Source organism: Crotalus tigris, unplaced genomic scaffold, assembly GCF_016545835.1.
Source record: "Crotalus tigris isolate CLP2741 ecotype Arizona unplaced genomic scaffold, ASM1654583v1 scf7180000017661.16357234195:1864864, whole genome shotgun sequence".
Lineage (NCBI taxonomy): Eukaryota > Metazoa > Chordata > Lepidosauria > Squamata > Viperidae > Crotalus > Crotalus tigris.
This window is the reverse complement of record NW_024096548.1, coordinates 641,507-663,970: the sequence shown is the minus strand read 5'-3', so window position 1 is coordinate 663,970 and position 22,464 is coordinate 641,507. Positions and strand designations below refer to the sequence as shown.

General features: G+C 40.5%; 1 protein-coding gene across 7 annotated transcripts in view; it reads right to left on the bottom strand.

The window, feature by feature from the left end:
• The window catches only part of CYRIB (CYFIP related Rac1 interactor B), a 93,359-nt gene that overhangs the window by 13,327 nt on the left and 57,568 nt on the right, over positions 1–22,464 (bottom strand). For all 7 annotated transcript variants that reach the window (XM_039335818.1, XM_039335820.1, XM_039335817.1 and 4 more), the window contains 6 exons: positions 10,679–10,761; positions 9,134–9,255; positions 6,275–6,380; positions 5,163–5,299; positions 1,474–1,551; positions 1,249–1,365 (listed from right to left, as the gene is read on the bottom strand). In XM_039335818.1, the coding sequence (XP_039191752.1) occupies positions 1,249–1,365; positions 1,474–1,551; positions 5,163–5,299; positions 6,275–6,380; positions 9,134–9,255; positions 10,679–10,751 (633 nt within the window). In that variant the 5' untranslated portion in view covers positions 10,752–10,761. The remainder of the gene's footprint in view (positions 1–1,248; positions 1,366–1,473; positions 1,552–5,162; positions 5,300–6,274; positions 6,381–9,133; positions 9,256–10,678; positions 10,762–22,464) is intronic.

Genomic DNA, 22,464 nt, shown 5'->3' with positions numbered 1-22,464 from the left:
GTATAGAGTTTCCTGCCTGAGCAGGGGCTTGGACTAAATGACCTCCAAGGTCCCTTCCAACATTATTATCATTATTATTATTCATTAGACGTGAACCTGTCAACTGAACATTCAAATTGACTGGTGCTGATGGTTGACATGGGTTGCTGCCAGCATCCTAGGTATCAACCAGAGATACCTCCTTAAAATGTAAGATGATGATGATTATTATGATGATGATGACAGGACCGTCTCTTTCCAATTATATCTATCAACCCATCCAATCAAGCCTACAGAAGAGATACGATCCAGGTCCCGTCCACTCAGAGGTCTGGGAGACTCGGGAGATGAGCTTTTTCTGTTGTAGCCTCCACCTTCTGGACCATCAGTCCCTCTGAGGGGATATTAACCCCACCTTTGTCAGCCTTCTGGAAAGCCTTAAAGCAGTGGTTCTCAACCTGTGGGTCGGGACCCCATTTGGGGGTCAAATGACCATTTCACGGGGGTCGCCAAACCACGCTGTCCGCCATTTTTTTCCCTTTTCCCTAGCTGTCCTACTCCCTCTTATTGGTGGCCACACCCACTTGGGGGTCACCACAACATGGGGAACTGTATTATGGGGTCACGGCATTAGAAAGGTTGAGAACCACTGCCTTAAAGCATGGTTCTTCCTCGGGGATCCCATGGTGAACCTGCAAAGTCCTTGTATGAGGCCAAAAGAGCTTGAGGGATCCTGGGTGCCTCTCTGAGCTTGGTTGTTTTCTTGCAGACATTTCATTGCTCAGATGAGGTAACATCATCAATGCTAGACTAGCACTGATGATGTTCCTTAGCTGGGTAATGAAACGTTTGCAAGAAACTAACCCAGCTCAGAGAGGCACCCTCATTCAACCCTGAGCTAATAATATTCTCCTTTATCGATATCTTGAGATTCTTTCCCGTTTTCACTTTTCTTCTTATTTATTTATATTTGTTTTATATTGCGATATGGCTTTGTTATTCTACTTACAAGCTGCCCAGAGTAATTTTTGTGAGATGGGCAGCTCTACAAATTTGCAAAATAAATTAAAAAAAATATATAAAAATTTCCCGAACAGCATTACACAATTCTTGCTGTCCATGAAGAACAGTTCATAATACTGACAAGGTTTGATTGACCCTTTCTCTCCACTGAAACCCTAAACACGAGATTTATGCCAATCAGTCACAAGATGCATAATCGTTTTCCAAAGCAATTCTGTATTAGTAGAAATTAATTCCTGCACATACCTCTGAAACAAATTTTGTCGTGGCATCGCTTAAGGTTTTCAACATTGGTGTCGCTTCGGCATAAAATAAGGACATTCTGTTGGCCAATTCATTGTTTACTTCATTTTCCCCTTCTGCCTACCAAAAGTTAAAATAAATGTTTGCATAATGTGACTTCATTAAACAGGTTAAGGAGAAAAGAACACAGTGAGTCATTTTCCTCGATTCTACTTAAAGGTTACTTACTGGGACATTGTTGATTCTCATACGACTTAAGGTTCTTCTATAATAACTGAAATCATTCTGAATTGCAGGATTTGTCATCTAAAAAGAAATACAAGAGACCAAGAACATCATGACAAAATTATATATAAGCCTGGGCAACTCAGTCTCTGATACCCCAAAATGGTGTCCATAGACCCTCCATGAATTATTTTAAAAATTAACTGCCAAAGCTTGTGAGTCAGGATCCCCAGGTGAGAATATATGAGATTTGAGGGGAGAATATGTCAGTTCTTGAGGCAGAGGAATCCTGAAATCATGTGTAAGGTTTGGTGAACTTGTGAGACTTTTTTTTTTTTTTACTCTTTTCTACTTTCTTATCTTCTTATAGGTAATTTATATGCCTGTCCATCATAAACACTGTTAAGCAGGGATCTTCAAACTTGGCTCTTTTATGACTTGTGGACTTCAACTCCCAGAATTCCTCAGCCAGGCTCACTGGCTGAGGAATTCTGGGAGTTGAAGTCCACAAGTCATAAAAGAGCCAAGTTTGAAGACCCCCGCTGTTAAGTCTTGGTAGCTCATAATCAAATTATTGTGATTTTATTAGGTGAAATTCCCCAAAGGGTTGCCAATCTCTGCCTTAACTTGTTCGAAAGAGAGCTGAGTTTCTAAGTTGTAAAAAGTGGAGAAATTAGACATAGTTATTTGATTTTTTTTATCCCTTTTTTTACTTAATTGGTAACTCAAGGCGGTGAACATACATGACACTCTTTCCTCCTCCTATTTTCCCAACAACAACCCTATAAGATAGGCTAGGTAGGAGTAGAACTCACTGTCTCCTGGTGATTGGCCCAAAGTCCCTCAGCCAGCTTTCATGCCTAAGGTAAGACTAGAACTCACAGCCTTCTAGTTTGGCCCAAACTTCCCAGCCAGCCTATATGCCTAATAAATAATTATAAATAAAATGGTATTTCAAGTCCAAGCCACCTCAGTAGCATTGATTATCATGGTTCAGGACCTGATCATATGTAAAGCTTAATCAGCTGGACTAACAGAGATGCTCCAAAATATAAATAAGCAAAAACGGGATATAACAATCAGATTTTTTCCTCTTCCTTTGAAGATTTTCCATATATTGCACTGAAGTGAGGGATAGGATAAAAAAACTAGAATGGCTCCCGAATTGATCCAGAAGCTCTCATTCACACACACATATAAATATATGTGTGTGGATTAATGTAGATTAATAACCTGACTCATCTAACAAAAGGTTCACTAGTAAACTAACCAAACAGAGAAGCAACCATAACTAAAGAGAAACTTCCTGACAGTTAGAACAATTGACCAGTGGAACAACCTGCCTCCAGAAGCGGTGAATGCTCCAACAATGGAAGTTTTTAAGAAGAGACTGGACAGCCATATAATAATAATAATAATAATAATAATAATAATAATAATAATAATACTATTTGTTATTGCACTGTTTCCTCTGTCAACAATACTGAATAACTCAGGACATGGTTATCAAACATCAAAAACATCTGCTAGACTATCCCACCTCCTTTACATGGATGATCTGAAGCTGTATGGAAAAACATCATCTGAAATAGAATCGCTGCTCAACACTGTCCGTATATATAGCCAAGATATTGTAATGGAGTTTGGCTTGGACAAATGTGCCACACTTACTATCAAACAAGGAAAAATAGTGAAAACTGAAGGAATCAAGATGCCCCACGAAAATAACATTAAGAGTCTGGATGAGGAAGAGTACTACAAATACTTGGGTATCCTTCAAGCTGACAACATCAAGCACACTGAAGTCAAGAAAAAGATTAGAGGTGAATACATCAAGAGAGTGAAGAAGATCTTAAAGTCCAAACTCAATGGAGGAAATACCATAAAGGCAATCAACACCTGGGCAATCCCAGTCATTAGGTACACAGCTGGAATAGTGGACTGGACTCAAGCAGAACTAAAAGCAATGGATAGGCAGACCAGAAAAATAATGACAATGAATCATGCCCTTCATCCACGCAGTGACATTGATAGACTTTATCTACCAAGGCAAATAGGTGGGCGTGGAATGCTACAAGTACATCAGATGGTTGAAGAAGAAAAAATGGCTTTGGAAGAATATCTGAAGAACAATGATGAAGATGCACTGAAATTAGTATATCAGGAAGGCTTACTAACTACTGGAGAGACCAAACTGGCCTACAAGAAAGACCAAATGAAGAACAGAATAGAGGCATGGGAAGACAAAGCACTACATGGCCAATACATGAAAAAAATAGCTGGGAAAGCAGATAATAATAAAACCTGGCAATGGCTAAGAGCAGGAAAATTGAAGAAAGAGACCGAGGGACTAATTCTGGCTGCACAAGACCAAGCCTTAAGGACAAATGCATACAAAGTCAAAATTGAGAAGACAGCAATAGACAGTAAGTGCCGCCTATGCAAAGAAGCTGAAGAAACAGTGGACCACTTGGTAAGCTGTTGCAAGAAGATTGCACAGACTGATTACAAGCAGCGGCATGACAAAGTAGCAACAATGGTGCATTGGAAGATCTGCAAAAAATATCATTTGCCTGTAAGCAAAAACTGGTGGGATCATAAAATAGAGAAAGTCATAGAAAATGATAAAATTAAACTGCTCTGGGACTTCAGAATTCAAACAGACAAGCACCTGCAACATAACACCCCAGACTTAACAATTGTCGATAAGAAAGACAAAAAAGTCTGGATAGTGGACGTGGCAGTGCCTGGAGACAGCAGAATAGAAGAGAAAGAACTGGAGAAGATAACAAAATACAAAGACCTACAAATAGAAATAGAAAGACTGTGGCAAAAGCAAGCAAGGGTAGTACCAATAGTCATAGGCTCCTTGGGTGCAATCCCAAAACAACTGGAGCACCACTTGAACACCATTGGCATTGACAAATTTGCTATTAGTCAATTGCAAAAGGCGGCCTTATTAGGAACTGCTTCCATCCTGCGACGATACCTGTAATACCATCAAACATCTACATCTGCCTATCCCAGGTCCTGGGTAAGGTCTCGATAGGTAGACAAAATGCCAAATCCAGTCTGAACATCTGGCTGACTGTGCGATGATTGATAATAATAATAATAAAAAAGTTGGAAGGGACCTTGAAAGTCATCTAGTCCAACCCCCTGCTCAGGCAGGAAACCCTATACCATTTCAGATACATGGCTGTCCAGTCTCTTCTTACAAACTTCTAGTGTTGGAGCATTCACCGCTTCTGGAGGCAGGTTGTTCCACTGGTTAATTGTTCTCACTGTCAGGAAGTTTCTCCTTAGTTCTAGGTTGCTTCTCTCCTTGATTAGTTTCCATCCGTTGCTTCTTGTCCTGACTTCAGGCGCCTTGGAAAATAGCTTGACTCCCTCTTCTTTGGGGCAGCCCGAGATTTGTCCAAAATGGTATAGGCTTTCCTGCCCGAGTGGGGGGTTGGACTAGATGACCTCCAAGGTACCTTCCAACTTTATCATCATTATTATTATTGAATATGAATGTTCTTAAAAAATCTGTTAGAAATCTATTATTTCTGCAAAAGGTGGAAATAGGAAGAAAGACATTTAAGTACCTCCTCACTGTGTTTTAAACACAATCTAAAAGGAGACCCAAACTCACAATCGATAAGGTGACTTGGTGATCAGTCAGCTGTTCAGGAATTAACTCTATTTACCTTCAGCTCGTCAAAGCGAAGCGTGAAATGAAGGATTTCTGCAAACTGTTTAGCAAGAGCCTGCTCTCGCTCCAGGTGCTGTGTAGGAGAATAAGGCGTGCTAGTCAAGGCCCCGAGGAGACCTCGTAAAGCAGCTTCTATTTTGAGGGTGAAAAAAAAGAAAAAAAAAGACAGGAATACATCAAAACGCTGTGTTGACTATCTTGGCATAATTCATGGTTACAAAAACAGGACGCAGTTCAAGCATGACAAAATCCTAGGTGTTGTGGTGTGTTGTCTAAACAGACAAGTTTAACCAGCCTCAAAAAAGAAAAGACAACAAACGGGTTCTTGCCTAATTGTAGACACACTGAAAATTCACAAATTCAAGCAAAACAGCAGCAAAGTTGCCAAAATTATGTATGGGTGTGATATTGTTCTTTTTTTTTAAAGTTTTTATTGAGTACAAAGAAAAAATGATTAAAAACACTGAACATGGTAAATCGTCTTTGACTGACATCTCAGTCCATATTGTACATTAATTACATATAATATATCTATATACAACTATACATTTCTGGTCTCTATCTTAACTTATCTCTTTACTGTGACCTCCATTTTTCCCCCTCCATCTATAAAATTTATTCCATATTCAATAAAATTCTGTTTCTTCCTGATTTTTTAATCTTTTAGTTATCCTATCTAGTTCTGCGCAATACATAATTTTCTTTATTACTACTTCTCCACTCGGTACTTCCATTGCTTTCCACTTTTGAGCAAATAGTATCCTTGCCGCCATAACCACGTGAATAATTAAATATGTGTCCTCTTTATTTACATTTTTTCTCTAGTATTCCTAATAGTAATGTCTCAGGTCTGTATTGAATGTTTTGTCTAGTTATTTCTATTGCCCAATCCCAGACCATACACCAGTACACCTGTGCTTCTCTACATGGGTGTGATATTGTTCTTAAAAGTCATCTCCAGTCATCTGTCATGCTAAGCTGGATTTAGGGCTTTGGGTCACTAAACGAAACTTGCACAAGGCAGCAGTACAGAAATTTGCCAAATGAATAAAATAAGATAAATACCCCGAACTCTTGCGGGCATCAACTAGCTAATGTTCTTCTTACCTAGCCTCTGAGAAAATTCATAGAATTTCTTTAGTTTGCCCACTAGGGGGACAACTGCACCCCACGCCTTCTCTTGCAACCTCTCATCGCTGGGATGCTGTATTGCCTGAAAAAAAAAAAAACCTGTTTCATAAAAATAGAAATTCCCGTTTACCCCTATCTTTTCTTTAATGTTATCTGATGACAAAGCAGAGGCATCATTTTGTATGTCGTGTATATGTTTGGGGGAAAGAGAGAGGTTGTTGTTGTTAGTTGTGAAGTCATGTCCAACCCATCGCGACCCTACGGACAACGTTCCTCCAGGCCTTCCTGTCCTCTACCATCTTCTGGAGTCCATTTAAGCTCACGCCTACTGCTTCAGTGACTCCATCCAGCGACCTCATTCTGTCGTCCCCTTCTCTTGCCCTCCATCTTTTCCAGCATCAGGCTCTTCTCCAGTGAGTCGTTCCTTCTCATGAGGTGGCCAAAGTACTTGAGTTTCAACTTCAGGATCTGGCCTTCTAAAGAGCAGTCGAGGTTGATCTCCTCTAGGACTGACCGGTTTGATTGCCTTGCAGACCAGGGGACTCGCAGGAGTCTTCTCCAGCACCATAGTTCAAAGACCTCAATTCTTTGGCACTCAGCCTTTCTTATGGTCCAACTTTCACAGCCATACATTGCAGCTGGGAAAACCATGGCCTGGACTATATGTACTTTTGTTGGCAGGGTGATATCTCTGCTTTTTAGAATGCTGTCTACATTTGCCATAACTTTCCTCCCCAGGACCAAATGTCTTTTAATTTCTTGGCTGCAGTCCCCATCTGAGGTGATCTTGGAGCCCAGAAAAATAAAATCTGTCACTACCTCCATTTCTTCCCCATCTATTTGTCAGGAATGGAGAGGACCGGATGCCATGATCTTGATGTTGAGTTTCAAGCCAACTTTTGCACTCTCCTTCTTCACCTGCATCAAGAAGCTCTTTAGTTCCTCTTCATTTTCTGCCATTAGAGTGGTATCATCTGCATATCTTAGGTTGTTGATATTTCTCCCGGCAATCTTAATTCCAACTTGTGATTCATTTAGCCCTACCTTTCTCATGATGTGCTCTGCATATAAGTTAAATAAGTTAAATAGTTATCTAAAGTTTTCACTGTATACATCAGTCTGTGAGGTCAATAGCAACTCTATGAGGATCACCTTTTACAATACGTTTAGGATGCAGACACCGGGCAACTGGTGGGTATTAAGGGTTGCAGTATTCCATAGTCACGTGAACTCCATTTGCAAACTTCATGGACGGCTTCTGATTTGCCAAGTCGATGGGGAATACTGCAGGAAGTCGTAAGTTGCAGTCAGGTGACATAATGGCAACAACCAGAAAAGATGAACTGCTGTTGTTAAGTTGGGCACAGTCACATGGTTTTTCATTTTACAATTGAATCAGTGATGGAATTGCCAGTCCCAAGTGCAGTGTTTGACCCACGTATTGATGGGTCGCTTTGACCACTAATGAGAAGGAAGGACTCATTGGAGAAGAGCCTAATGCCGGGAAAGATTGAGGGCAATAGAAGAAGGGGACGACAGAGGATGAGGTGGCTGGATGGAGTCACTGAAGCAGCAGGCGTGAGCTTAAATGGACTCCAGGAGATGGTAGAGGACAGGAAGGCCTGGAGGAACGTTGTCCATAGGGTCACGATGGGTCGGATACGACTTCACAACTAACAACAACAACTGATGGGTCAAAAAGTGGGGGAAAGGAGATGCCTTAAATAAAGTGTATCTTTAAAATCTATGGAGATTCTCAGTCATCCAGGTCATAGTTATCCCAAAGATGCTATCAACGCTGCTAACATCGGATGTTCTTGTTTTGACAACATATGGAGATGCAGGCTTTTTCTTTCTTATGCTTTACTCTTAGAATTAGATGATACTGGGGGAGGAGGAGGAATGTGATGGGAGTTAGTCAGACATAACCATATTGTAATAAGTGTGTGAATTCAGGGCTTTTGAAATAAGAGAGGATAAGAAATGGCAGGTTGGAGTAAAGGAGGAAAAGCCTGCATCTCCTTATGTTGTCAAAGCAAGAACATCCAAGTTTAGCAGTGTTGACAGATGCTTTTTCACGAGGCAACTGGACTTTCTTCTCATCCAAGAAGCAAAACTTCTTCAAAGGAAAACAAGAAAGTCCAGTTGCCTCGTGAAAAAGCAGCTTTGGGATGCGGTCCTTAAAGGAAGCAGTAAGGTGGCATAACAGATGAGAAATAGATGTAATTTGGGTGTACGTTATTGATTGCTTACCTGGAAAAGTATAAACAAAGCCTCTGCAAGATTGCTAAAGACATGCTTGATCCAAGACCAGTGTTCTTCAAACATGGCAACTTTAAGCTGCATGGACTTCCAACTGCCAAACTTCCCCAGCGAACGTAAGGCTGGCTGAAGGCCACCCAGAGTTACCAACTTTGAAAAACACTGCTCAAGACTCTTGACACACTGAGTATACTTGTAAGTTAGAGCTGATAAACAAACAACGTCTAACGCAGGGGTCTTCAAACTTGGCTCTTTTATGACTTGTGGACTTCAACTCCCAGAATTCCTCAGCCAGGCACGCTGGTTGAGGAATTATAATAATAATGATAAAGTTGGAAGAGACCTTGGAGGTCATCTAGTCCAACCCCCTGCTCAGGAAGGAAACCCTATACCATTTCGGACAATTCTGGGAGTTGAAGTCCACAAGTCATAAAAGGGCCAAGTTTGAAGAACGTTGGTCTAACGTTTTCTCACTTAAGACATCAAGAGGCCTTCAGTGATCTAAACGAAGCTCACAGGCATCGGGCTTTTATAAAAGGTTTGTTGAATTGAACATCCAATATAAACTTTTACCTCTCGTATTTCATGACCAGCTCCTCTGTACGACTGTAAGTCTTCCAGGATTCCTTCTGCATCCTTTAACACCACATTTACCTGATTGTAAATTTCCTTTTCTGATTCTGTAGGTTGAGCATCTATACACAGGAGAGAATATCAGGTTGTGTATGCAATTATTCCCTTTACAAATACTATGTCCATATTTTAGTCCTAATTCTGTTATCAACTTTAGTGGAATATATTTCCACTAAAACATATTTGTCATCAAGGTTTGTGTGGCTTAATTTTATCTGTATTTATCAACCAGTGAATCTCTTTTAACTGTTCCACTGGTGGTGGCCTTCTTTTATGTTTATTGGATCTGTTTTTAACAGTTTACTTTCATATATCATTGCAAGAATCTTGCAGATTAAAGTAGATTTTAAGCTACATTTTCAGGCAATATGTTCTTGTGCTATATCCCCAGCAACAAAAATGAAAATATTATCCCTATTCTAAAGGAATGTTAATAAAGTATGCTATGTTGTATTATAGTTTCAAGATCAGCATCTTTTGGAATTTTAGGTATCATTCTGAGTGGTTTTAAGAGGCAAATAAAAGCAGATTCTCCAGTTATTACAATGCCACATAGGTATAGAACATATTTTAATTTTGAAAAACATCTATATTCAAAATCAGGAACATTCAACACATTTCTCTATTCTCTAGAAGGGCTTTCTGAAAATTAGAAGGCCCTGAACTGTGTACTACTTTGGATGGGAAAGGAAAAAAGTTTTCTACACCTCGTGGGAATAACAATGAAGCGCCTCATTAAAGTAGCTGCATCTTTTCTCAGGGTCATGCATCTGTCTTTTACTGCCTTGGATTGCAGTTGCCATGCAATCCAATAAAGATGGATGTAGTTTATGGAGTTACCACCTAGTGACATGAGTATACCACCATGTGCTCGAAAGAATCTTTTTTTCCTTTAAATCTGAAGGGCTGCACAGCCTTAATAAGGAGAACTTCTAAATGAAAATGCTCATTATTGACTTAATCAAAAGAATTACATAGAGATGTTTTGCATGCCCATCCAGCTGCTTTGCAGCAACTTCAATTTTACAAGGAAGCCTCTAAATCTTGGGTTTTTGTTTCATTCAAACTGCAAAACTGCAATTGTTCAAAAGAAACCAGTGTCACAATAAGCCTTAGGGCCGTCTTTTCTTTTGAAGTTGGTTTCCAGTTCTGATAGAATAGGACACAATAGTTGGAGGCTTTGCAAAATCTGTTCCACTAGAGCTGAGTACAAGCTGTGGGCACCAACACAGTACTTAAACATATTTATTATAACCTGTAATTAATTAACATAATAACCCCCCTTTTTTTTCTAAATATTGTCTCAGGGAATGCTCCTAACAGGTGCTCAGCTTTTTCATCTTTGAATAACCCACTCTCATATAAATTAGCCAATAAAGGGGAACTTAATTTATGATTCAGGCACTGCCTAATAAGATTCTTTTTTCAGAAACGCATAAAACAAACAGTCAGGGTTTATGATACGTAAGTAGCAACCATTCTCACTTTCAAAATCCAGAAAGAAGTTTGGTCCCTGTTCAAGGTCTGTGCATGTCAAAACTTTAAGAAGGTTCCCCATGTTAATATACCTGTTGAGACAAAAAGAAGACATATTTTCTTTAGGAAAGTTTTGAAAAAAATTTAAGAGTTAGTGGGAGATGTCTACATCAATATCCACATACCTTTGGGATTTTTCACTTCCTTTTGATGATCAACCGTCACTTTTCACTTCCTGTCAATGATCCACTAAAGCCACAGACCACACAGCTCCCCAAGCACACTTAGACTACTCTTCTTAGATTTCATAGATGCATGGAGTTGAGAGAGGCTCTTTGGACCAAACAATCCAAATCCCCTTGACAGTGAGCAAATAGATTTTCGCTTTGCCCACAGCTTATAGATTTGGCAGATTTGCAACTAGGTCTTTCTTTCTTTACTGTTTTTATATCAGATTAACAGAAATTTCTCATCACTCTCCCATACTTTAAAATAGGGCCAAGCAAGATAATAATAATAATAATAATAATAATAATAATAATAATAATAATAATAATAATAATGAGCAGCAGCATGACAAAGTAGCAACAATGGTGCATTAGAAGATCTGCAAAAAATATCATTTGCCTGTAAGCAAAAACTGGTGGGATCATAAAATAGAGAAAGTCATAGAAAATGATAAAATTAAACTGCTCTGGGACTTCAGAATTCAAACAGACAAGCACTTGCAGCATAACACCCCAGACTTAACAACTGTCGATAAGAAAGACAAAAAAGTCTGGATAGTGGACGTGGCAGTGCCTGGAGCCAGCAAAATAGATGAGAAAGAACTGGAGAAGATAACAAAATACAAAGACCTACAAATAGAAATAGAAAGACTGTGGCAAAAGCAAGCAAGGGTAGTACCAATAGTCATAGGCTCCTTGGGTGCAATCCCAAAACAACTGGAGCACCACTTGAACACCATTGGCATTGACAAATTTGCTATTAGTCAATTGCAAAAGGCGGCCTTACTAGGAACTACTTCCATCCTGCGACGATACCTATAATACCATCAAACATCCACATCTGCCTATCCCAGGTCCTGGGTAAGGACTCGATAGGTAGACAAAATGCCAAATCCAGTCTGAACATCTGGCTGACTGTGCGATGATCGATAATAATAATAATAATAAGTAGTAGTAGTAGTAGTAGTTGGAAGGGACCTTGGAGGTCATCTAGTCCCAGTTCAGGCAGGAAACCCTATACCATTTCAGACAAATGGCTGTCCCGTCTCTTCTTAAAAACTTCCAGTCTTGGAGCATTCACAGCCTCTGGAGGCAGGTTGTTCCACTGGTTAACTGCTTCCACCATTAGAAAATTTCTCCTTACTTCTAGGTCAGTGGTGGTGAACCTATGGCACGGGTGCCACAGGCGGCACTTGGAGTCTTTGTGGGCACATGCACCGTCTCCCCAGCCCCGCCTCCTCCCACGGCCCCCTCCTCACCAGCAGCCCTCCTGGAGGAGTTGCCCCTGGGCGCGGCCCACACGAAGCAGAGCAACCAAGGACATGGTAGCCGGGCAGCGGAGACAAGACTCTGCCCTTGCGCCCCGTTGTGTGCAGATGCTGCTGCGGGGCATGGGTGGAGGGCATGGCCGCCATGGTGCTGCTGGGCTGCCTGGGTGATCTGTGGTGGCCCGTGGAGGTGGTGGGTGGCCCAGTGGGCAGGGCGGAGCAGGGACAGGGGCGGGAGGGGCAGTTTTTGGGCACTCGGTCTCTAAAAGGTTCGCCATCACTGTTCTAGGTTGTTTCTCCTCTTGATTAGTTTCCATCCGTTGCTTCTTGTCCTGCCTTCAGGCGCTTGGGAGAATGCATTATTTTCTTTAGAAATGCCCTTAAAATGCTTTGGAGTATGACTTCCAAAACAGCTGATGGGAACTGTAATCCAGTGCATCCAAAAAGCAGAAAAGTTGCTTATTCCTCAATCTATATCACCACAGCAGGTCTCCAACAGAACCATACAGTTATCATTTTTCTTCAATATTCAGTCTTTCTCCGATTTGGCTTCTTTTTCTATAAGTGCATAGCTTCACTCCCCTCCCTACCCCCCATGTATCTTCTTGAACCGCCCATGTATCTTCCTTCCATAGAAAGGAATATCAAGTTTATCACTGCCTAATTATTTACATATTAATAGCCAATATATATGTTGAGGAGGAAAAGATTTGTTTCTTTAATGCAGAGAAGAAAGGTATAATAATAAAAAAAACAATAAACAACAATAAAAAAGATGTTGTGACTCTAGAAAGAGGACAGAGAAGAGCAACAAAGATGATCAGGGGACTGGAGGCTAAAACATATAAGGAACGGTTGCTGGAATTGGGTATGTCTAGTTTAATGAAGAGAAGGACGAGGGGGGACATGATAGCAGTCTTCCAATAAATCAGGGGCTGCCCCAAAGAAGAGGGAGTCAAGCTATTCTCCAAAGCGCCTGAAGGCAGGACAAGAAGCAACAGATGGAAACTAATTATGGAGAGAAGCAACCTAGAACTAAAGAGAAACTTCCTGACAGTTAGAACAATTAACCAGTGGAACCACCTGCCTCCAGAAGCAGTGAATGCTCCAACACTGGAAGTTTTTAAGAAAAGACTGGACAGCAGTTTGTCCAAAACGGTATAGGGTTTCCTGCCTGAGCAGGGGGTTGGATTAGATGACCTCCAAGGTCCCTTCCAACTTTATTATTATTATTAATACAAAGAAAAACCCATTAACTCCTCCAAAATAATGTTTCTGGAGTCATTTTACCACTGAACCAGAATTGAACGGTAATATTTCCTTCTCGCCGATTGGTCTTAATAACGTTCTGCTACCCAGAAAGTATTTATAATTTATTGAGAAAGGTTTAAGTCTTCTGCAGGCCTTTAGTCAGGAGCTAGTTGAACATTTCACTTCTGAAATTACTTCCCTTCACCTCTCAAACGATACGTTTATTTTTCACAGCAAGCCGTACAGGGAAAGCTACGGCTTAAGATGGATGACACCCTTGAAATACTTCCTTTTAGGTTGTAAAAATCTTAAATGCTGACAATTTAACAAGATGTCAAGCCTCTGCTTTAAGGTATCGGGTTGAGACAAACGATATTCTGGGAAAATCGGCAGCGTGGAACTCTTGATGGTGCCGGAAACCATCTGTTGAAAAAGCAATTATTGGTGCATGAATGAAGACAATCTAGCTTGCCCCTCCTCCCCAGAGTTCTGGGGCAGACTGCATGCATGAAGGTTAAAAACGCAGGAGGATGAGTTTCTAAAGCTTTCTTATGTAAACCCTTAGGTCAAAACTATCTTGGGTGATTAATAAACCAGCTGCTATCAGAAATTAGAATCTTTCAACATCATGGAAAGAGGATATAGAATTAAATCTCGGATTCAGTAGGGTTATTTTTCCCTGAACTAACTACCCACCAATTCCCAATAGCTTATGATGCAACCACAGTAACCCATAATGTAATATTGATTGATGGAGCAAAGGGTGAAGAATCCCCAGTACGGCGATATACAGGCACTTCTAGCAGGCTTCTATATTAATAGAGCTCTCTATATTTATAATCATGGTCACACGTAATGCAGAGGGAAGGAAACCACAGCTCCCCACCAGCCCAACAGAGAAACTACCTTTAACTGAATGTTATTTACTGCCTGCTATTATTTAGCAGCCATTCTCTCAAGCTGCAACAGGTGTAGGAGGAAGATTTCGGCAGCTCAACTGAGAAATCAATAATTTTACGTGCCTTCTGCCTTTCAGCTTTTACCAGCCGTGTGCTGTAGCTGCCAAAAAAGCCAACGCAGTCCTAGGCTGCATTAACAGAGGGATAGAATCAAGATCACGTGAAGTGTTAATACCACTTTACGATGCCTTGGTAAGGCCACACTTGGAATACTGCATCCAGTTTTGGTCACCACGATGTAAAAAAAAATGTTGAGACTCTAGAAAGAGTACAGAGAAGAACAACAAAGATGATTAGGGGACTGGAGGCTAAAACATACGAAGAACGCTTGCTGAAATTGGGTATGTCTAGTTTAACGAAGAGAAGGACGAGGAGGGACATGATAGCAGGATTCCAATATCTCAGGGGCTGCCACAAAGAAGAGGGAGTCAAGCTATTCTCCAAAGCGCCTGAAGGCAGGACAAGAAGCAATGGATGGAAACTGATCAAGGAGAGAAGCAACCTAAGAACTAAGGAGAAACTTCCTGACAGTTAAAACAATTAACCAGTGGAACAACCTGCCTCCAGAAGCAGTGAATGCGCCAACACTGGAGTTTTTTAAGAAGAGACTGGACATCCATTTGTCTGAAATGGTATAAGGTGTCCTGCCTGAGCAGGGGGTTGGACTAGATGGCCTCCAAGATCCCTCCCAACTTCATTATCATCATCATATTATTATTACTATCATCATCATCATCATATCATCATCATCATTCCAGCTGGCACTGAAAGGAAGACTAGCCACTTCTGCCTGCTTTATAGTATTGTAATTCTACTGCCGGAAGTTACATATTCTAAGAGCTCTATAATACAGCAGTCCTTAACCTACAACCATTCATTTAGTGACCATTCAGAGTTACAACAGCACCGGAAAAAGCGACCTCTGAGCGTTGCAACATCCCCACGGTCCTGTGATCACAATTTGGGCACTTGGCAACAGGCATGCATTTATTATGACAGTTGCAGTGTCCCGAGGTCATGTCTTTCTGTGACTTTCTGACCAGTAAAGTCAATGGGGGAAGCCAGATTCACTTAACAACCAGGCTATTAACTTTTTTTTATTGAAAAGTTTTATAAAAGTTACAATATACACCTCAAAACCCACCCACCCTAAACCCCCCCTCTCCCTCCCCCACTTCACAGAGCTGAGTACAGGGTGACAAATATAATAATCATACTCTAACTAACATTAACCAACTATGTAAATAACCAAGTCCATAATGAACTTTAACTCCCCTTTAACATAAAAATAAACAAATTAAAAATAAACATAATATAAACAAGTTAATATCCTAATTCTTGAGCAATACAATATCCAAATTGTTAAACAATATTAATACTAAAAATAATAATAAAACTAATAAAAATTCCACTATAGTAAACTATTAATAATAATAATAATACTCTAAAATTTACTCATAAAGTAAATGAAACTTTTTAATCCCATATTTATTCTGAATATAATCTATCCATCTTCTCCAAACCGAAATGTATCTTTGTGACTGATCCTTCAAATAAGCAGAAATCCTAGCCATTTCTGCTAAATTTGAGACTTTAAGCGTCCATTCTTCTATAGTAGGCAAACAATCCTTCTTCCAATATTGCCCTACCAATAACCTTGCAGCTGTTATCAAATTCAACATCAAATTAGTTTCTTTAGCATCACAATCTACAACAACACCCAATAAAAACAATTGTGGAGTAAACTTTATCTTTCTCCTAAAAATCTTTTGAATGTTCCAGCAAAACAACCGGGTTATTAACTTAACGATTACAAAGATTCACTTAACATATGTGGCAAGAAGGTTGTAAAATCAGGCAAAAGCCACCTGACTACCGTCTTGTTTAGCAATGGAATTTGGGGTTCAACTGGTGGAAAAGAATGAAACTTTGATTTTGGGCTTCACTGATTAGATTGATTTGTTGTTACAGAAATGGCTAGTTTTTGCTATTGTGAAAAAGTAAAAAAAAAAAAAAAAAAACCGAGGCTCGACCTTAACGCTTTATTCTACCATAACAGGGGAAGTTGGATGTCAATCTCTTTTTTTTTCTTTTTCCTCTCATTCCCTCACTTTCTTCTCCCTTTTTCCTCCCCATTGTGTCCTGCTATTTGCTTTGTCTTTTGTATTTTACTTTAAATCTTAATAAAATGTTTTTTTTTTTAAAAAAGGGAAATTTGGGGCTCCATTATGGTCATTAAGTGGAGGACTATCTGAATTAGGAAAGCATACCAGAGAGTTTTTGCTTCCTTTCCATTATTATTATTATTATTATTATTATTATTATTATTATTATTATTATTATTATTATTATTATTAGGATGCATTGCTAATATAAAACCAATTTCGGAAGGTTTCAAATTAGCAAAACTTGAAAGGGAGGACCTAAGTTGAATGCTTCAAGTACAAAAAAATGTTCCTTTGGAATCTAATGAAGGGGGTCCTCAACCTTGGCAACTTTAAGACTTGTGGACTTCAACTCCCAGAATTCCTCAGCCAGCAACTTGTGGACTTCAACTCCCAGAATTCCTCAGCCAGCATCTTGTGGACTTCAACTCCCAGAATTCCTCAGCCAGCAACTTGTGGACTTCAACTCCCAGAATTCCTCAGCCAGCAACTTGTGGACTTCAACTCCCAGAATTCCTCAGCCAGCAACTTGTGGACTTCAACTCCCAGAATTCCTCAGCCAGCATCTTGTGGACTTCAACTCCCAGAATTCCTCAGCCAGCAACTTGTGGACTTCAACTCCCAGAATTCCTCAGCCAGCAACTTGTGGACTAGCAACTTGTGGACTTCAACTTCCAGAATTCCTCAGCCAGCAACTTGTGGACTTCAACTCCCACAATTCCTCAGCCAGCATCTTGTGGACTTCAACTCCCAGAATTCCTCAGCCAGCAACTTGTGGACTTCAACTCCCAGAATTCCTCAGCCAGCAACTTGTGGACTTCAACTCCCAGAATTCCTCAGCCAGCAACTTGTGGACTTCAACTCCCAGAATTCCTCAGCCAGCAACTTGTGGACTTTGTGGACTTCAACTCCCAGAATTCCTCAGCCAGCATCTTGTGGACTTCAACTCCCAGAATTCCTCAGCCAGCAACTTGTGGACTTCAACTCCCAGAATTCCTCAGCCAGCAACTTGTGGACTTCAACTCCCAGAATTCCTCAGCCAGCAACTTGTGGACTTCAACTCCCAGAATTCCTCAGCCAGCAACTTGTGGACTAGCAACTTGTGGACTTCAACTCCCAGAATTCCTCAGCCACAAGTCTTAAAAGTTGCCAAGGTTGAGGATCCCTGCTCTAACCACAGATAAATATAAATTCACTGCTGATATTACATCATCTGACGACGTCCAGTAAATATATAGTTTCAAATTAAACCCTGTGAAATCTGTTGCTACCCTTCGGGGAACCTCATACTGAGTGCCCCAAATTACGGGTCTTCTACATCTGTAGAATTTAGATGGGTCTTAAAATAGGATTGCATTTGATGCCAGAAGTCACAGGATTGGAATCTCGTGGGCAGGGTCTTCCAGACAGAAAGGGAAGCAAGCCATGGATGGTCAGTCACTGTGAGAATTCATCACAGCTTTGCATGCCCTTGAGTCCTTTCTCGGCTGCCTTACCAACAGCAACCGAGTACCGTAGAAATATATGATTGGCTTGAACTGGAAGTGACAACCTGCCTTGGAGACAATCCCAGAGTCTCCCTGAAAAGTGGCAGCAGCAAGAAACAAGTCCAACAAATAAACCAGATATCTATTTGATCAGGATGGGAAGTGAAACAGGATCATCACCGCCTCACATCCAAGCTGGCAGAAGACCAGCTTCCTCACTCCCAGTTGAAGGTCATCTTATGACTGGGGGCTGACAGGATAAGAAGGAACACTGAGATTTCCCAGCTAGTGAGGGAATAAGACCTGTCCCCATATGCTTCTTCTACCACCTGATCGTTCCCACCCTCAACTTGGGAGTGGCCGACCCTACACTTGTCCACTGTCTGCTGGAACAGTTCACTGCCTTCCTCCATGCTAAGAGATAGAACTACATAGTGGACAGCTTAGCTGGACAAAATGGGAACTCTTCCTTGGTGCTGGCATGAGAGTTTAAGAATAGGCAGGAACATGACCACCAAGCTACTGTCACAATTCATCATAAGTGGACACTGAATGTAGTTCTTAAACTACCATCTCAATGCTAAGGAAGAGTGCAGGAATTGGGTATGTCTAGTTTAAAGAAAAGAAGGACTAGGGGTGACATGATAGCAGAGTTCCAATATTTGGGGTGCTGCCACAAAGAAGGGGTTCAACCTATTCTCCAAAGCATTGGAAAGCACGTCAAGGAGCAATTGATGGAAACTAATCAAGGAGAGAATCAATTTAGAAGTAAGGAGAAATTTTCTGACAGAACAACTGATAAGTGGAACTGCTTGTCTTCAGACGTTACAGTGTTCCATCCCTAAAGACTGGAGAGCCTGGAAAGCCACTTGTCTGGAATGGTATTAGGCCAAGGTCTCCTGCCTGAGCAAAGGGTCAGACTAGAAGACCTCCAAGGTCCCTTCCAACTCTGTTATTCACAGATTCCTGGTAGTTTACAGTAGCAAAAACAAACTTCTAAAACAAAAAATCCCTTGGAGGAATAGAGCATTATAAAATATGAAGCCATAAACATTGTCTAAATCAAGTTGAATTGGGCATCCTAGCACATCGCAAGCTTCTGAAATATTTCATTTTTCAAAAGCTTTCAGGAAGCCAAGATAGCAGGGCTAAACTAATTTCTATAGCAAGGCAGTTCCTCATACCTTATGGAAATGAGACACTCATCAGCAGTTGCTCCAGGGATGGATACATTGGGTAGGTCAATTCTAGTCAGAGAACACATACTTATAAACCAAGGGTCTTCAAACTTGGCCCTTTTATGACTTGTGGACTTCAACTCCCAGAATTCCTTAACCAGGCACGCTGGCTGAGGAATTCTGGGAGTTGAAGTCCACAAATCATAAAAGAGCTAAGTTTGAAGACCCCTGTTATAAGTACTTCAGCATCAAACAATTTAAGGCAGGGGTCTCCAACAGTGGCAACTTTACAACATGTGGACTTCAACTCCCAGAATTCCTCAGCCAGCATGGCTGGCTGAGGAATTCTGGGAGTTGAAGTCCACATGTCATAAAGTTGCCATAAAATCCTCATGTCATAAAGTTGGAGATCCCTGATCTAGGGTGTTATAGGCAATGATCAGTAATTTAACTGTATCCAGAGCCGTGGGATACATGCTCATGGCAATGGTCATTCATTACAGTCCTGCTTTATTAAAAATATAATAATTTTCCTTTTAAGAACGAGAATGCATTCATCCATTTTAATGCTTTCCCTTTTATCTATTGTTAGGCACTAATTTTCATTATCAGATGCTGCCCGGTGAAGCTATTACAGACCGAAATGCCAGTGACCGTGTGATTCCTACCATTGGTTGGTCCAGATTATACAGCAAGGTATCAGCAAACGGTGCTTTCGGCCCCTCTAAGAACAGGCTGCAGGAATCAGTGGGAAATACTATTTCCAACTTGACCTACTTTTGCGAAATTAGACACACGGAACGCTGCATTTGATTACAATGACTAGGCCCATTACAGCCTTATGGGATTGTCTGATGCAAGGGGCCATGTCAAAATCAGACAGGCAGAAAGCTGGGGCACATTTTCCAAACAAGACTTGCACGCATGGCCTTCATGCTGGATGCATCTGACACATTTTAGTCTGGGCTTAATTCAGAAGAGGCAACGGAGTTACAAGATGTAATACCAATTCTGAAGGATCAAGAGATAACTCCCTTAGGCGCAAGAGTACATTAATAAGTATTTTGTTCCCCGCTGATCTACAGAATGCAAGGCTCAGCAAGTGATAACAACCCCGCCCCTCCCCGTCCAATTTCAATACTTTTGGAAGAAAACCCCTAAGGTAACAATTCTTTGAAGGCTCAAAATAATGAACTGCAAAGCTATTCTGCTTTTTTTCATTGGGAGAAATAATACTGAAGGTACTATGGCAGCTTTTCTGTAAACCAAGCACCTGCACATAGATATTTCTTCCTAAATGAAATTCATTGCATATATAGATATATATAGATATGTAGGTCTTTGGTTATTTGGGTTTTCTCCCACGTCAAATTGGAAGTGTCTTGGCGATGTTTCGACGAAGTCTCATTCGTCATCTTCAGGCTTGACAGATATATAGATTGAAAGCTGACTGACACACTTGCATCAGACAGTAAGACTGCTTAGATCTCTCCCTCTCATACACCCAGGTATACGACAATGATCATGAAGCTGAAGTGCGGCTGTGGAAGGATTTAATACCAATGAATGGGAGACTGTCCAATGTTTACATCTCAGAAAACAACAGTGATCATGAGTCAGTTCCCATAATTTCCAATAATGGGTAAACAACGCACACAATAAACTAGCTACGAGTTTTGATGTACCAATGGCATCCATCCATCCATCCAACCAACCAAACAACCAGCATCCAGTACAGGTGGCCTTTGATTTACCACCATAACTGAGTGCAAACTTTCCACTACTAAGCAAGACAGCTGTTAAGTGAGCTTTCCCCCATTTTACAACCTTTCTTGTCAAGGTTGTTAAGCGAAACACTGCAGTTGTTAAGTTAGGAACACCGTCGTTAAGTGAATCTGGCTTCCCCATTGATTTGGTTTGTCAGAAGGTCGCCAAAGGGGATCACATGACCCCCTCGGGACACTGCAACTGTCATAAATACATGCCAGTTGCCAAGGGTCCAAATTTTGGCCATGTGACCGTGGGGATGCGGCAAGTGTGACAAATGGTCGTAAGTCACTTTTTTCAGTGTAACTTTGAAGAGTCACTAAACAAAAGATTGTAAGTCGAGGATTATACCTGCACGGCTCAAGCAATCTTCACTCACCATCTGCTCAAATTACAAGCTACTCTATGCAGGTCTCCCATCTCCTTCAAAATGAAGGTGTCTGCATATACTGTGGCACACTATAAAAGGCATTTTATTTCATGTAGCTTTTAAGCTGCTTTCAGCTGGATCTATGAATGCGCGCTATCTAAACTCTAAGGAAGTGGCTGATTGCATTACTTTCCATTGGATGAGAGAACGCTTTTAGACTATTTCTAAAATTACGTTTTTCCTTGTTTATTTCCAAATGCATCAATCTGTATTTTTTTTTTTAACAAAACAACAGGGCAGCATAATGTTATTCTAAATTTCAGGAATTGGATCAGTATAGGACTGTCCCCGATTATGGAGATAAATTTTTGCCACATGCAAAGAATCTACTAAACATATAAAATTCTTGACTGCACTGTGCTGAGTAATGTATGCCCTTTAATTTAGGGGCTTCTTAATGTTCGCAAGCTTCTTAATACCAAATTTCTAAGCTCCATGGTAACAAGGAAAAAATACGTACTATAATCAATTTGCATTAAACATTTTAATCATGCTTTCAGTAAGCAGATGGTAAAAATTCATGGTCCCTATTTCTTTATTCTTCCTCTCCCCTATTTTTACCTTTAAAAATCTTAACAATGCAAAAGAAGATTACCTCTTTTTTACACCAAAGTTGTGGTGCTTATAGCTTTCTCTCAGTTGTGATGCTTATAAAAAGATAACTGTCCCACACTTGAGGTTTTTATCTCAAAAAGGGTGATAAGGAAAAAGAAGGAAGAACATATTTTGTTTTCAGAACTGTACATGTGTATACAAAGCCCTTTTATACAAGCCTGCAGGATTTCCATAATTTATTAAAAATACACACACGTCTGTGCGTGTGTGTGTGTATGTGTGTAGGGAATGAGGAAACAGGATTCAGCAACGTTTTCTCTTTAGCAAGTTCAGTGTTTTTATCTTTATCTGCCTTGGTCAGGAACTGTACAAGAAGAACCTATTTTAATGTTGAAAGAGCAGCAAATAAAATCTCAGCAAAATGATGAAAGGATAATATCTCGTCCTAGACCAGTGGTTCTCAACCTTTCTAATGCCGCGACCCCATAATACAGTTCCCCATGTTGTG